The sequence below is a fragment of the Aotus nancymaae genome, unplaced genomic scaffold (genome assembly GCF_030222135.1).
Source record: "Aotus nancymaae isolate 86718 unplaced genomic scaffold, 86718_ANA_hifiasm-v0.15.2.pri h1tg000032l_0, whole genome shotgun sequence".
Taxonomy (NCBI): domain Eukaryota; kingdom Metazoa; phylum Chordata; class Mammalia; order Primates; family Aotidae; genus Aotus; species Aotus nancymaae.
This window is the reverse complement of record NW_026988445.1, coordinates 27794134-27811715: the sequence shown is the minus strand read 5'-3', so window position 1 is coordinate 27811715 and position 17582 is coordinate 27794134. Positions and strand designations below refer to the sequence as shown.

Genomic DNA, 17582 nt, shown 5'->3' with positions numbered 1-17582 from the left:
GTCTGTTCACATTGTGGGTGGATATTCCCCACTCAGTCCATCAATTCACTTGCCAATCTCCTCTGGAAACACAGACACAGACATAGCTGTTAGTAATGCTTTAACAGTTCTCTAGGTATTTCTTAATCCAATCAAGTTGATACCCGAGATTGATTATCACAGATGCACTTAATTCTCCCGGTTTTGAAGTGTTCTCAACTGAAGCAGCTTACCTGAGCCTTGGTGTCTAGAGTTTTTGTTGGAAGTCAGTCACCTGCTTGACTGTCCCAAGATGTTCGGATTCCAACCTCTCAGAGCAAAATCAGGCACAAGGTATTCATCATGCATCCTGCTGTTAGCATAAACTATCTAGTCAAACTGGTACCACATGGCCCAAGATCTCTAGCATACAGAAATACTCTTAGCAGGCAGAGTATTTCAAAGGCTCAGAATTCATTTCCGAGGAGGTGGCCAAGGGCCAATTCTGAAGACTAACTTTTTTTGGAATGTGTAGATTTTGGGTAACCCAGGCCTGATGCGTTCCCCTTTTTGCGCATAATAAGTACATTAAAATTATTATCCAATACGTTTCCTTGATTACTGGCATCTCTTTTTCCCTGGGCTCTTATTACTGGTAGACCTTAACCACAGTCTCTTAACATGATCAACCAGCTACTTTGATCTGTTCTTTCAGATTCTTTTGAATCTCTGTATTAAACATTACATCAATGATTGTGGTTTACTGTAGGAGTCAGATAATGGTTTCATCTGCTGTACCTTCATCAACTGTCATTACTCTATTGGAAGTTTGATTTCATTGATTTATGTTCTGGAGTTATTTCATGTAGTTCGTGTAGCTTCTATTCCTCAGCAGCGTGTTCCAAGATTATTATTTACTAGTTCATTCACTTATTATTTCAATAAATATATGTTGAACACCTAATTATTTGCTAAGTACTGCTCTAGGCACTGGGACCATGTGAATGAATAAAGCTGACAAACCTCCTCTCCTTTGGGAAATTATATTCAAGTCAGGAATTAGACAATAAATAATACAAATAATCATACAGTATGTAAGAAACTAATCCATACTACAGAGAAAACTGGAGTAGGGAAATAAGTAATAATGATGGTAGTGATTTGAGTACTTAATGAGGTTTTAGATAGAATGATTATGGAAGGCATCACTGAAAGTTGAAATTTCAGCAAGCATTTGAAGGAGATCAGGAAGCAAGTCCTTTAGATACTTTGAAGGAAGGATGTTCCAGCAAGAGGAAATAGCAATTGAGAAGACCCTGAGGCAGGAGTTTACTTAGCACATTCTAACACATTCTTTGAATAGCCAGGAGTCTAGCATGGGTGGTGTGGAACAAGAATGGTGTAGGATTGTTTGTAAGGATATTGGCTCTTACTGGGAATGAAGTGGGAAGCTTTTGGAAATTTTTACACTGTGTAGTTAAACAATTTAGTTTTCAGTATCACTTTGGCTGCAGTGTTGATAATAGACTGTGGATTGGAAGCAGATAGTTTGCTAATTGCAGCAGTAATCTAGATAATTGATGATAGTAGCTTGTACTAATGTAGTAGCATTGGAGGTGGTGGTGATAATGAGACCTTGATGTATTTTGATGAAGAGCCGGCAGGATTGCCTGACAGATTGAATGTAGAGTATGAGTGGAAAAAAAAAAAGAGGAATTGGAGATCATTGTTAAGATGTTTGGCCTAAGCAACTGAAAGGATGGTGTTGCCATTTACTACAGTGAAGTTGATTGCAGGAGAAACTTTTTTAAGAGAGATTTGGAATTAGGTTTTGAACATGTCAAATTTGCAGTTTTTGTTAGCTACTCCAGTTTATGTCATTGATTATACATCCATGCCAAACAGGCTTTTCTCAAGTTTAGGAAAGAAGTCCAGATTTGAGGTATAAATTTGGAAGTCTGTCAGCATGTAGCCTGTGTTAGAGCCATAGTCTGAATGAGTTCACCAAAGGAAGGAGTGTACCCAGTGAAGAAAACTCTGAGGATTGAGTCCTGGAGATGCTTACAGAATAAGGGTTTCAGAGAAAAGGAAGCAGCAAATGACACTGAGGAAAGGCAGTCACTGCAGAGGAGGAAAATGAAGAGATTAGGATGTCCTGGGACCCAAGAGAAGAACATGTTTTCAGGAGGAAGGAGTGATCAAATGTGTTGTTATGTTCATGTCTTCTCTTCTGAGTAGGAAGTAAGAACACATTTTGAACATGTGAAGGAGTGAAATTGAGATAAAGAGAGACAAATGAAAAGCTCCTGTGCTTGGAAGTCAGCACAGACGTGGATTCTAGTCTTGGTAAGGGTTAGTGTGTACATTTAAGTATATGTACCAGGCAAGGAAGGAGGCCTAGGAAAGATTTGAAACAACCATCCTGAGAAATTGAAGAGTGACCTAAGTAGCGATGGATGAAAGAGGCCTCTGAAGATTGAGCTGAGATTGGAGGGGGATTCCAGTGATGTTAGTCAATATGTTTATGTAATATTTATCTTTAGATTTGAAATACAGAGTTAAAAGGGTAGAGATGAGCTTGTCCTAATATTGCGAATGAGAGAGGCAGAAGAAATCACTGGAGTCCAGAGTGATTATATCATAATGGAAGTCAAAGGAGTTCACGTAGCCCTCCATTGAAGGAATATTTGGAACAGCAGCATGAACAAAGTATCAAACACAATACTTGAGAAAGGTGCTATAATGTTTGTAGTTAACAGAGAACAGTAGTGCTTTCATCTTCTCCATCAAGGTGAAAAATCTTCAAAAGAGGGACTAGAAATCAAGGAACAGTGAGAAGACAGTCTGACAGTTGGAGAAAGGAAGAAGTATTAAAAGTCATCATCTGGGCCAGTGCTCAAATTTTTAAGAAACAAAAGTTAGAACTCCAAATTTAGAGCTTGATAAGTGTGACATCTTTCCTCTGGCAGGGAAAAAAAAAAAGTATAGATTGCTAACATATGCTTGTTGAGACAGTGGAAAAGTAAATAATAATCACTGATAATCATTGTAGTTTAATTTGTAAAAATATGTCATATCACTAATCATCAGAGAAATGCAAATCAAAACCACAATGTGATATCATCTGTGTTAGTCCATTCTCACACTGCTATAAAGAACTGCCCAAGACTGAGTAATTTATAAAGAAAAGAAATTTAATTGACTCACAGTTCTGTATGGCTGGGGAGGCCTCAGGAAACTTATAGCGGAAGGGCTGAAGAGGCATGTCTTAACGTGGTGTCAGGTGAAGAGAGAGCAAGTGTGTGAAGGAGGAACTGTCAGAAAACTTATAAAACCATCATATCTTGTGAGAATCCACTCATTATCACAAGACCAGCATGGAGGACACTGTCCCCTACCCCCAATCCAATTACCTCCCAGCAGGTCTCTCCCTCGACATGTAGGGATTATGGGGATTACAATTCAAGATGAGACTTGGATGGGGGCCTGACCATATCCTCAGCTCACCCCAGTTACAATGACTTTTATAAAATACAATGAAATAAAATGCTAAAGGGAACTCTCCTGTGCTGTTGGTGGGAATGTAAGTAAGTATAGCCACTATAGAAAACCATATGAAAGTTTCTCAAAAACTAAAAATAGAACTACCATATATATCCAAAAGAAAGGAAATCATCATATCGAAGAGACATCTACACCCTTATGTTTATTGCAGTGCTATTCATAACAGCCAAAATATGTAAGCAACCTAGGTGCCCATCAGTGAATGAAAGGATAATTGTGGTATACATTCATAGTAGAATATTACTTAGCTATAAAAAAGAATGAACTCACGTCATTTGCAGCAACATGGATGGAAATGGAAGCCATTATGTTAATTGAAATAAACCAGGTACAGAAACACAAATATTGCACATTCTTGCTCTAATGTGGGAGCTATAAAACGAGATTACATCAAAACAGTAGATTGATTGTTCCTAGAGGCTGGGAATGGTAGGGGGATAGGGGGATGAAGTTGATTAATAGGTACAACAGTACAGTTGTAATAAGATCTAGTGTGAGATAGTTCAGTATGGTGACTATAGTTAACAATCTGTATATTTTAAAATAACTGGAAGAGAAGAATTTGAATGTCTCTAGCATAAAGTAAAAGTAAAAGTTTGAGGTGATGGATATAAGGTACCTTGATTTGGTCATTACACATACGTATGTTCAAAACCACACATGTACCCCAAAAATGTATACAACTATTATATATCAAAAAAACATATGCCAAGGTAACACTTCTATACCCTCTTCCTCCTGTTTCCCCCACCTGATTCATATCTTCTTCTGGGTCTCATTTATAGCTCTGAGTAGATGAAGGAAACGATTTAGACAGAATGTGTCTTGATTTCAACTAGTCACTTTAGATTTGTGTTCAAGATGAAGAACATAATGTGAGCAGAGTATCTAGTTAAGTAGATAGTAAGTTATTTGAAGATGGGAGGCAGTTTTGTGAAGTAGAAATGACCTTTAATGTTGAACTTAGATGTGGGATCAGTTGGTGCAGGGATTAAAGGAGATGACACTTGTGGTGTTCTTGATAATTAAGGGTAGAAATTTTCTTTTTCCCCGCGCTGTCATCTCCTATACCTCATTTCCTCAAATAGTCTAAACACTGAGTGGTCGAATGAAAGAACTTCAGATCATGTGTAGTAGAGGGTAAATGATAAATTGGAGAGAATTGGGAAAATAAATATTAAAAGGAAAACTGTTGCTCTGCCTCAAGAAATAAAATCCTATTCCCCTAAAGCTTATATGAAAGAAATTAGATTTAAAAGTTTATTATTTACTATTTTACCATGGATGAATATATGTAAATTTGTATTTCAAAAGCTTTTCCATGAAAAAAATGTATACCCAAGCATTTCTAGAACTCTTCATTTATAATTATGATCAACAAATGGATTTTTAAAAGGCATCACATTGCTTTAGTCACTGTTTTACCACTGTTATTTTTAACTTTTTGTTTTGACATTTGCTTTTAACTGTAATTAAAAATTATTGGCATCTGTGTTTACTTTTTAGCTTGCACATACCTTATCTTCATGGCAGAAACTAATTAGTATGTGAAATACAATACCATTAAATATGCATTAATGGGAAGAAACTCTAATCTGATCAGCTGTAAAATATCTTAGAAAATCACATTTTGCTATGTGCATGGTGTTCATTGTAATTCCATTCTCATAACAAAGAAATACTGTTTTCACTTTTGCCTCTATACATCTTTATTTGGCTCCTTGGATGTGGTCAGATTACAAATTTAGAGGGTAAAAAAGTCTTCCCTCATGAAACTTACTAAGTGATTTAGAAAAATAACTATTATGTGTGATGAGCCTGTTTTAACAAAATAGAATGTAATATCCCACTGAAATTTTTCAAAGCACTGGAATATCTTTTTTACTTCCAAATAAATTTCATACATACCTTTCTTTAGTCTTTTCCTAATTTATTGACCCAGATCACTTAACATCTTAAACCATAACAGGTAAGTGTTATCTTCTGTGAATCTCTTTTTGAACTGCCTATAAAAAATGTTTCTTTGATTAACTGTCATGTTGGAGGCATGTTAACTTTTATATTATTACTGTTATCTTTAGATCTCAAAACTGTTCCCTTTTTTTTGTTCCTGCTGCCACTGTAGTAGTCCAGCTCATCCTCACTTCTCTCTTGGGGTACTGTAATACTTTCCTAATTGATCCTTCTTGTTTTTGTTGTCCTTCTTAGAAGAACATGAGTAGACTTTTAAAAACATTGTCACCGCCACCCCATCACTCTCTCCGTGTCCCACACCATCACAGTACCCAATTTACACTCTTCTAGTAGCATTGATTTCCCCTACAACCCCATTGACAGTAGTGGATAACCTCCACTTTTTCCTTAAGACCCCTTATCGAAGGAGTCATTATTTAAGTTGCATAATTTACTTGTTTGTGTTTTCCACTGCCCCGTAAACTCCATGAGCAATGGGATCTTATCTTTTTTATTAAGTTACTTTATACCAGCACTATGCTTAGCAATTAGTAACGGCACATCAGTAGTTTTGTTTTTTTAGTGAATGGATTTGGTTCAGTATATAACAAAATAGTCGCCTGTAGAATGCTTAATCATGTATTTCATATTCCCTCTGTGATGCTCATTAACTGTAGTATCCCCTTCTCTGATTTTTCCCATTGACACTGATCACCATCTATGTCAAAGTAAAACTCCATGAGAGCAGAGAATTGTATCTGTTTGTTCACTATCCTGTCTCTGATGTGCAGAAGAATACCCAGAAGATATTTATTGCGTATATGTTGAAGGAGTTGATGGGTGGGTGGATGGGTGGATGGACAGATGAACTCCTGCACACTTGACATCTTAGAATTCTTTCCTGTGATACACAGTTCAGTTCAATAGACATTTACTAAGTATCTGCTATATGCTAACCATTATGTTAGCCACAGTGTATATGGAAATCAATAAGAAATCTGTAAGTTCTGGTGTCATTTCTGCTTTGATTTATTTATTTTTACAATGTTTGCTATTATTCTAATTAACTTAGGAACTATAGTATCACATGACAGTGGCTTTCAAATTGAGCACTTAAAACTGGCTCCTATGAAACAAATAAGACTGAGATGATTTTATGTTCATGCTTTCCTTCACTTGTTGTTAATTACACTTTCTTTTCAGACACAATTGATCTGACCCTCTAGGAATAGTTGTGAGATTTTAGCTCCTTTGATTATTCTACTTATCATTATCTTTTGAGTTTAAGGCAAAACATTTTTATAAAGATAACAAATATTATGCAGTGTCCTGATGTTTTGTTTTTCATGTCTTTCTTATAATCTAATTTTGATTTGATGACAGTGTTAAGAAATTGATTCAGCAAGGGCTTTGTTTAGGATGTTGCGAGAACCGAAGAACAGAGATGCTGTGTTAGTTTCAGCAGTTATCTTCCTTTCATTTCTTCTTTAAGATAGTGTTACTTTTGAAATATGAAACATTATCTCCAGTTCTCCATGTGTTGAAGAAAACACTAGTTTGCTTTTGATATCAAGATGAGATTTATGCCCAAAGTTGGGGAAAAAAATTCTTAGTTTATTTTTGGTTTGAAATATATTCAACATTTAAAATGATCACCTACAGTAGGAGGGTTGTGAGCTTTTTTTTAAAAAAAGAAACACATTAAACCCGTAGTCTCTGGCACTAAGCTATGAGGACGAAAAAGCATAAGAAGGACACAATGGAGTTTGGGGAATTGAGGGGGAAGGATGGGAGCAGAGTGAGGGATAAAAGACTCTACATTGGCTGTACAGTGTGCTGCTCAGATGATGGTTACACCAAAATCTCAGAAATCACCACTAAAGAAATTATTCATGTAACCAAGCACCACCTGTTTCCCAAAAAACTATTGAAATTAAACCAAAACATATGTGTTATACCTCTACCACCACCACCAAAAAAACAACCAAACAAACCTGTAGTCTCAGTTACTTGGGAATCTGAAGCTGGAGGATTCCTTGAGTCCTAGGAGTTTGAGGTCAGCCTGGGCAACATAGCAAGACCCTATCTTTAAAAAATAAAGAAGCACATTAGGCTGGGTATGGTGCCTCATACCTATAGTCCCAGCTACTCAGGAGGCTGAGGCAGGAGGAATACTTGGGCCCAGGAGTTCAAGGTTACAGTGAGCTATGATGGTACTACTGTACTCCATCCTGGGCAACAGAGTAAGAGCTTGTCTCTGGAAAATAAGTGTAGTAAAAAGTTATAAGCAGAAAGATACATATTTTAATACTCTGTTCCTATTTCTAAAGTATGTAATTTAGAACTAAATATTGCATGTGTATTCTGTGTTCTAATAACTAATTTTTTTAAAGTAGGAGAGTTATAAATTCAATCATATTTATTGTGAAATACATCCTTTTATCCCCCCGAATAAAATGTATTACAAGCATGTAGATGTTAAATTACCTCATGCTGAAAAATTAGTTCATAAGTCATTCCTTTCAAGAGTAAAAGCTCGATATTTAATTTTCTGTGTCCCTGATAATTTTCTGGTTGATTTTTGTGTCATTATTGATACTTTAAGTATGAGTGAATTTATATGAACTTGTAACATACAGCTCTCTGAATTAAATAATTAATTTGAGAGTTTTTTTGTATTTTGGTAGAGAGAATGCTGAGTGATAAAGAAAGCATGCCTTTTTAAAATCCTTTTCTATCTCTGGGTTTAAGCTCTTCCGATTTTAGAGAAATAGTGAAACTATTATCTGTGCTCAAAACATATATCGAAGGTTTGCTTTTTTCTTTTGTAGGATGAAGTGGCACACACGCTAACTGAAAGCAGAGTGTTAAAGAACACTAGACATCCCTTTTTAACGGTAAGTATTAGAGGACAGATGTTAGAATGTTTGAAATTGAAGGAATTTTGTATTAGAAACTAAATTGTGAAAAATAACATTTATTTAAATATGCCATTTTCTTTGTGGAAAGACCATAAGTCAAATTTCTTATAACTTATTAGAATATATGGATTTTTACGGTATGTATGCACTGATAATTCCACCCATTATGCATTTATTACTCTTTTTAGAATTTTTTTGCTCTCATGAATCTCTTGCAATTAAAAACAAAAACCATAGAATTAATAGATTACCTCTGGCATTTTAAGAAGACTATTCAGGAAATGGCAGATTTTTAAAAATTTCTTAATATTAAATGTAAAAATTTTAGGTTTCTTTGTTTTATTGGTTTCTGATAAATATTTTAATAATCAGAAGCATTTCTTCAAATATGTAAGGCAGAAATGTTTATTGAATATATTTTATAGAAATGAGACTTCTTTGAGGGACAGAGTACTTTAAGAAATCCAGGAATGCTAAATACATTAGAGGTGGGATAAGTCATGCTATAGTTTTTTCAATAGACAAAGTATAAACTGTGATTATATGATATACCTGTAACTTAGTTGTTTTGGAAGAAACTGGATTTTTCAGTTCTGTTCTTAGATTCTTTGTAATACAAGGATAATTGGTAAAGTTTCTGTATTTTCCTGATTCCAATGAACTATATTGTGATTAAAAATAATAGCTAGACTTTCAAAAGTGGAACCCTTTAAACTGTTGGGAATATCTGAAGTAGACATTTTCAGAGCAGTCAGTAGATAACTAGATTTAACTTTGCTACATTTTTTGTGTGTTTATTGTCTAGTGTAATAAGATAGCATTTTGGTATTTTTTAATCTGTATATAACCTACAAAATTACTCAAACCAACTCTCTTGAGTTGGGTTCTGTTATGCACTCAGTATGCAAAAAGTGATGGTGACATTGTATTAGAAACCTGAGTGTAACAACTGTAACTCTATTCCTAAGAAACTTCAACTGGTGCAATTTGTTGGCCACGCTGTGAGGCTGCATGGATGAGAACTTTGAGTATATAATGCAGCTACAAATTGATGGCGAATTAGATAGAGAAGGGCTTATTGCAGTTAAGTTTGCTTTTACTTGAAATTTTAATTTTTCTTGTAATAATACCTATTGTGAACTAAATAAAATTTGTTCTATATTTCTCATAAACTTAAGCACTTTTAAATAGTAAATAAACTCTTAAGAAATAATAACTGTTTTCATCAATCATGCTTACTCAGTGTTCTGTTTTTAGTACCATTATAATTATAAGAATATAGGATTATAATATAACATTTTTTCTTTTTTTTATTTCAAGTCCTTGAAATATTCCTTCCAGACAAAAGACCGTTTGTGTTTTGTGATGGAATATGTTAATGGGGGCGAGGTGAGTCAAGAAGTAAATCCAGTATTTGCATGGTAGTATTTTCATTATTTTAAAAACATTACTTAAAATACGAGTTATAATATAGCAGTTCTACGTTTCTTGATAGGAATTTGTGTAGCTCTTAATACTACTGAATAGATGAGAACGAAATTATTTCTAATGAGATCTAATGATTGTTTTTATGTAACTATATTTATATATTAGAAAGTATAATTTTATTTTTTCCTGTATTTTTAAATGTAAAAAGTTTTGCCACAAGTATGATTTTTGAAATCATGTTATTAAGTTTTAAAAACCAGAAATATAGATTTATTATGTTTTACAGAGTTCCTTTTCAAGTAGGCTGTGAACATTTTGAAAAGTTATTTTATCCATTCTAAACTCAGTGGAACAATAGTCCATGGGCACATTATCACATTATGGCTGAGTTTTCTTTTCTTTTTTTTCTTTCTCTCTTTTTTTTTTTGAGACAGAATCTTGCTCTGTTGCCCAGGCTAGAGTGCAGTGGTGCAGTCTCGGCTCTCTGCAACCTCTGCCTCCCAGGTTCAAGCACATCTCTTCTTTCAGCCTCCTGAGAGTCTGGGACTACAGGCACTTGCCACTATGCAGAAGTAATTTCTCTACTTTTAGTAGAGATGGGGTTTCACCATGTTGGCCAGGCTGTTCTTGAGCTCAAATGATCTGCCCGCCTCAGCCTCCGGAAGTGCTGAGATTACAGGCATGAGCCACTGCGCCTGGCTTCTCTTCTTCTTTATAGTAGTTAGAGTACTATGACTTTTTTTTTCTTGAGATGGAGTCTTGCTTTGTCGCCCAGCTGGAGTACGGTGGGGCAATCTAGACTCACTGCAGCCTCCACCTCCTGAGTTCAAGTGATTCTCCTGCCTCAGCCTCCTGAGTAGCTGGGACTGCAGGTACGTGCCACTATGACTGGCTAATTTTTTTGTATTTTTAGTAGAGATGGGGTTTCACTATGTTGGCCAGGATGGTCTCGATTTCTTGACCTGTGAGCTGCCCGCCTTGGCCTCCCAAAGCGCTGGGAGCCCCTGCATCTGGCCTGCCGTGACTATATTTAAGAGACTGACAATATCTTACAATTTTGGAGAAATGTAATCATTTTTATTAGCACATTTCACTCATTCCTTTGTTCTTTCCCCTTTCTCTTCCTTGATTTTGATCACAGTTAATATGAAGGAAAAGTAAATTTACTGGAATAGCTAACTGAAAATATTTTTCATTGTAGGCTTTCTGAAATTAATTATTAAATAGGGTCTTGTGTCTCATGAACTTAAAATATTCTTATTTTCCAAAATAAATTAATTAAATATCCTTTATGGATTTTTTTTTTTCCTGTAGAATTATCTGATTTGCAGGAATTCATTTGTTGCAAAACTTCATTCATTCAGGGCTTGTGTGCTGACACAGACTTGTAATCCCAGCACTTTGGGAGGCTGAGGCGGGAGGATCACTTGAGCTCAGGAGTGAGACCAGCCTGGGTAACATAGTGGGACCCTGTCTCTACAAAAAATAAAAAAATTAGCTGGACATGGTGGTGCACTCCCAGCTCCTGTACTCCCAGCTACTTAGGAGCTGAGGTGGGAGGATCACCTGAGCTCGAGAGGTCAAGGCTGCAGTGAACTATGATCATGCCACTGTTCTCCAGCCTGAGTGACAGAGCAATACCCTGTCTCAAAAAAAGAAAAAGAAAGAAAAAACCTTAATTCATTAATTTGGTAAACACATTTTGAATGCCTGGGCAGAATGTGTTAAGATATTATCCTTGTATATATAACTTCCTTTCTGTAAGTTCATTACAAATTGGAATGTGTAGTGAAAGATCTAAATTCTAATAAAGTCATCAAAGAAAATGCTTAATGGATGATCTAGCACTTAGGGTAGGCTTAATGAGGTTTCACCTGGGGAACTGTTTTAAGAAGCTGTTTTAGGTAGAGAGGATGGGCAGAATCACTGGTGGATGATAGGAAAAGAAAATCTTAAGTAATTAAATAACAATAACCCTGGCAGACAGGACTTGGGCCCTTGCAGTAAGATGTCTGAGAAAATACAGAGAAAATGGATGTTGTGAAACTGCGAGATTGGTACATCTTTTTTTCGAGATGGGGTCTGGCTCTGTCATCTGGGCTGGAGTGAAGTGGTGCCATCTTGGCTCACTGCAACTTCAGCCTCCTAAGCTTAAGCAATCCTTCCATCACAGCCTCCTGTGTAGCCGGGACGACAGGCACGCATCACCATGCCTGGCTAATTTTTGTAGAGAAGGGGTTTTGCCATGTTGCCTAGGCTGGTCTTGAACTACTGGCCTCAAGTGATCCACCCACGTTAGGCTTTCACAGGGCTGGGATTATAGATGTGAGCCATCGCATTTGGCCATATTGTTACATCTTAATGACCAATTAATTAGATATGGGTAGAAACAAAGAGGTACAATGAAAAGTGATCTTCAGTTGCAATTTGGGAGCCGTAACAGATACAGTACAGCTATGAAGAACATGTTAAGCATATAAATTTGGTTTTGAAAAAGTTTTTCCTAAGCTTTGAAGGTAATATGTTTGTGGAACTACCATGGAGAGTGAACAAAGAGTTAAAACTGTGGATACAGTTTTGGCAGCCATTCCCATAAAGATTATAATTTAAGTTACGGAGGTGGAAATGAAATCAATGAAACCTCTATGTCAGTATCTATCAGAATTTAAAATGCACTTATAGAGGGACTCAGCAATTTTATGTCTAGGAATTTATTATATATTATAGACATACAGATGCACCACAGAATGATACATAGATAAGTATACTTATTGCAGCGTTGTAGTACTTTAAAGGAGCCTTCAGTAAGGAGTCTGCTTAAATAAACTGTTATATTCATGCAGTGGAATCTCTGTATCCATCAAAAAGAATGAGACAGCCCAATATGGGCATTTATAGAAGTTAAAAAAACAGTGTAGACAGTATAAAACATGCTTCTGTTGTGTTAAAATAAAATTAGACCATAAACGTGTATATATGTTTGTCTGTGCATTGAGCATGTCTGAAATTATGCGCTGGATATTAGTGCTTGTCTTTGAGAAAATAAACTGAGTGGCTAGGGATAACATAGGAGGAAGACTTTTCATTTATGTATTTTTCTGTGTCTTGTGTGTTGTACCACATACGTGTATTATCTAATAGTTGAAAGTAGACAGACAGATGAATGAATGACTAAGGGAAACAGTAAGACAGATAAAACAGTCTGCAGACAAAAACTTGGAAAAACACTCTTAAGTGTCTCTATTTTTTTAAAAGTATCATATATTCATGTCTACAGTAACAATTTTCATATTGCTTTATAATTACCTATTTACTTGTCTATCTTTCTCACCAAAGTGTTGACTTCCAAAGAGCCTTGTTCACTGGTATACCCCTAGCACCTTATACACTACTGGTACATAGTTGGTGCTTATCAAATATTCATTGGATTATTTGAATGAATAAGTGAACAAATGGATAAACATTCCCTCGGGGAGTAGGGATAAGAGAAGTTAGCAAAAATGGTGAAATAGGAACTACTGAGGAGTAGGAAGAAAAATAGAAAGTGATATAGTGTACAGTTTATTTTATAAAATAAATTTTATACTTTAGGAGAGAATATCTTTGTATTTGTAAAATACATATGTATTAAGTCTTTGTGGAAGGCACTCTGGTAGATATCTAGGGTATAGAAATCTGAATTAAACATAGATCTTACCCTCAAAGAGTTTATAGTCTAGTGGGTAAAAGATAGGGCACAAAATAATACTAAATATGAAACAATTATCACTTCTGTCATAACAGGCAAATAGATTGTGGGACTTTGGGGGGTTGAAGGAAAGCTTCCTAGAGGGGGCTGCCTGGCAACTGCACTTCCTAAACCTAGAGTACTTAGAGATGAATTAGTTGAGATTGTTGAAAAATATTTTACACAAAAAGCAGATTTTCAGATTAACCAGATGGTTTTCTTTAGCACTGACACTCCTATGTTATTTTTCTTGTTCAGCGTATCTTTGTTTTCTTCAGATTTTCTGGTTTGGATTGGGCTATAGATAAGTACTAAATTATTTAATATTTTGAAGCAGATGAACTGATTCTCTAAAGTTTCACTCCATTACCCAGTCTGGAGTGCAGTGATGCTGTCTCGGCTCACTGTAACTTCTGCCTCCCGGGCTCAAGCGATTCTCATGCCTCAGCCTCCTGAGTAGCTGGGATTATAGGTATGTGCCACTATACCTAGCTGATTTTTGTATTTTTAGTAGAAATAGGGTTTGGCCCTGTTGGCCAGACAAAGTCCTGAACTTTTGGCCTCAAGTAATCTGCTTACCTCAGCCTCCCTGTATGTGATACATAATTTCAATGTGCATAGGTGATTACAGTGTTGATACACACACACAATTTTTGCTTATTGTTCATTGATTTTTAATTAGCAGTAGCATCTTCTTATTAGTCTATACTCTAGAAAGTTTACCTTGAATTATAATTTGAATTGAGAGTTTAGCATGCTCTTGATTATGCTTGTGATTATTATGTGTCTGTCAATATTAGTCACATGCCACATAGCAATGTTTCAGTCAGTGATGGACAGCACAGTGGTAGTCCCATAAGACAAACATGCACAGGTTTGTAGCCTAGGAGCAATAGGCTATACCATATAGCCCAGGTGTGTAGTAGGCTATGTCACCTAGGTTTGTGTAAGTCACTCTATGATGTTCACACAACGATGAAATTGCCTGTGTTAGTCAGTTCTCACACTGATACAAAGAACTGCCTCACACTGGGTAATTTATAAAGGAAAGAAGTTTAATTGACTCACAGTCAGGGCTGGGGAGAAATCAGGAAACTTACAATCATGGCGGAAGGGGAAGCAAACCTGTCCTTCACATGGTGACAGGAAGAAGTGCTAAGCAAAGAGGGGTAAGCTCTTTATAAAACCATCAGATCTTGTGAGAACTCACTATCACAAGAATAGCATGGTATTAACCACCCCGTGATTCAGTTACCTCCCACCAGAGCCCTCCCATGATGAGGGGATTATGGGAGCTACAGTTCAAGTTGAGATATGGGTGGGGACACAGCCAAAGCATATCGTTCTGCTCCTGGCCTCTCCCAGATCTCATATCCTCACATTTCAAAATATAATCATGCCTTTTCAACAGTCCCTTAAAGTCTTAACTCATTCCAGCAATAACCCAAAATACTAGGTTGAAAGTCTCATCTAAGACAAAGCAAGTTCCTTCTACCTATGAGCCTGTAAAATCAAAAGCAAGTTAGTTACTTCCTAGATATAATGGGGGTACAGGCATTGGTAAATACACCCTTTCCAAGTGGGAGAAATTGGCCAAAACCCAGGAGCTGTGGGCTGCATGCGAGTCCAAAATCTAATAGGGCAATCATTAAACCTCAAAAGTTCCAAAATGATCTCTCTTGACTCCATGTCTCACATCCAGATCATGTTGATACAAGAGGTGGGCTCCTATGGCCTTGAACAACTTCACCCCTGTGGCTTTGCAGGATACATCCCTCCTCCCAGCTACTTTCATGGGATGGCATTGAGTGTCTGTGGCTTTTCCAGGTGCACGGTGCAAGCCGTTAGTAGGTTACCATTCTGGGGTCTGGAGGACAGTGGCCCTCTTCTCACAGCTCCTCTAGGCAGCGCCCCATGGGAACTCTGTGAGGGGGGCTCCAACACCACATTTCCCTTCTGCACTGCCCTAGCAGAGATTCTCCATGAGGACTCTGACCCTGCAGCAGATTGGTCATCCAGGCATTTCCATACATCCTCTGAAATCTAGGTGGAGGTTCCCAAACCTTAATTCTCATCTCTGCACCCAGCAGAACCAATACCACATGGAAGCTGCCAGTGCTTGGGGCTTGCACCCACTGAAGCAATGGCCTGAGCTGTATGTTGGCCCCTTTTAGCCACAGCTGGGACTGAGGCAGGTGGGATGCAGGGCACTATGTCCCAAGGCTGGACAGAGCAGGGGGCCCCTGCTTTTAAGCCCTGGCCCTGGCCCACAAAACTATTTTTCCCTCCTAGGCCTCTGGGCCTGTGATGGGAGGGGCTACTGCAAAGGTCTCCCAAATGCCCTGAAGACCTTTTCCCCTTTTTCTTGGTTACTAACATCTGGCTCCTTGTTACTTATGCAAACTTCTGCAGTAGACTTGAATTTCTCCCCCTAAAATGGGTTTTCTTTTCTATTGTCAGGGTACACGTTTTTCAAACTTTTCTTCTCTGCATTCCCTTCAGTGCTTTGCCACTTAGAAATTTCTTCCGCCAGATACCCTAAATTATCTCCTTCAAGTTCAAAGTTCCACAGATCTGTAGGGGCAGGGACAAAATGCCACCAGTCTCTTTGAAATATAGCAAGAGTCACTTTGACTCCGGTTCCCAAAAAGTTCCTCATCTCCATCTGAGACCACCTCAGCCTGGACTTCGTTATCCATATCACTGTCAGCATTTTGGTCAAAACCATTCAACAAGTCTCTAGGAAGTTCCAAACTTTCTCAGATTTTCCTGTCTTCTTCTGAACCTTCTAAACTGTTCCAACCTTGCCTGTTACGTGGTTGCAAAGTTGCCTTTACATTTTCACATTTTCGGATATCTCTATAGTAGCACCACACTCTCTTTGGTACCAGTGTACTATATTAGTTCATTTTCATGCTACTGTGAACTCCCCAAGACTGGGTAATTTATGAAGGAAAGCAGTTTAATCAACATACAGTTCTGCAGGGCTGGGGAGACCTCAGGAAACCTATAATCTTGGTAGAAGGGGAAGTGAACACGTCCTTCTTCACATGGTGGCAGGAGAGAGAAGCAACGAGCAAAGGTAGAAAAGCCCCTTATAAAACCATCAGATCTCAGCAGAACTCACTATCAGGGGAACAGCATAGAGGTAACCACCCCTGTGACTCAATTACCCACCACTGGGTCCCTCCCACAACACATGGGGATTATGGGAACTACAGTTCAAGATGAGATTTGGGTGGGGACACAGCCACACCATATCATCACCTACCAACAAATTTTTCAGACCATATCCCAGTTGTTAAGTGATGCATGACTATATTTAGAGCACTAAAAATTTTTGATGGAAGTGGATTGTGAGATAAATGTCAGCTGTGAAAAATCAACCCTGGCTTCTTACAATGGAATTGTGTCATAGTTGCATGTAATTTATATGAATTAAAAGAAGTGGACTCAATAAGATACAGCTGAGATACATAGACAGTCAAGTTGATTGAAATATTGTGATTGTTCTGCTCTTCTTCTCAATGAGTCTATTCACAGAATGACCTCAGGATGAGAGATATAAATTTGCTATTCTTTACTCCTTGTTAGTTTCTACTTTTCATGCATAGAGCTTCATGGAATATAAATTCTGGTGTTGTAAAATACAAAACTTTCATGAAATGTTGTCATTGAATGCATTGTAATTGCAGGTGTTCATTTAAAGAAACTATATTCTGGCTGGGCGTGGTGGCCCGTGCCTATAATTCTACTTCTTTGGGCAGCTGAGACATGTGGATTTCTTGAGGCCAGAAGTTTGAGACCAGCCTGGCCAACAGAGTGAGATCCTGTGTCAAAAAAAAACAAAAACAAAAATTAGCCAGGCATGGTGATATGTACTTGTAGTCCTAGTATATTGATCAGGAAAGCTGAAGTGGGAGGATCACTTGAACCCAAGAACTCAGGGTTATAGTGAGCCATGGTTGTGCTTACTGCACTCCAGCATGGGTAACAGAGTGAGACTCTGTCTCTAAAGAAAATAAAAGAAA

The 17582-nt window shown here is 37.3% G+C and overlaps 1 protein-coding gene across 5 annotated transcripts in view; it reads left to right on the top strand.

The window, feature by feature from the left end:
* AKT3 (AKT serine/threonine kinase 3) overlaps positions 1–17582 on the top strand; it is a 327056-nt gene that overhangs the window by 211459 nt on the left and 98015 nt on the right. For all 5 annotated transcript variants that reach the window (XM_064383667.1, XM_021666932.2, XM_021666933.2 and 2 more), the window contains 2 exons: positions 8307–8372; positions 9717–9785. In XM_064383667.1, the coding sequence (XP_064239737.1) occupies positions 8307–8372; positions 9717–9785 (135 nt within the window). The remainder of the gene's footprint in view (positions 1–8306; positions 8373–9716; positions 9786–17582) is intronic.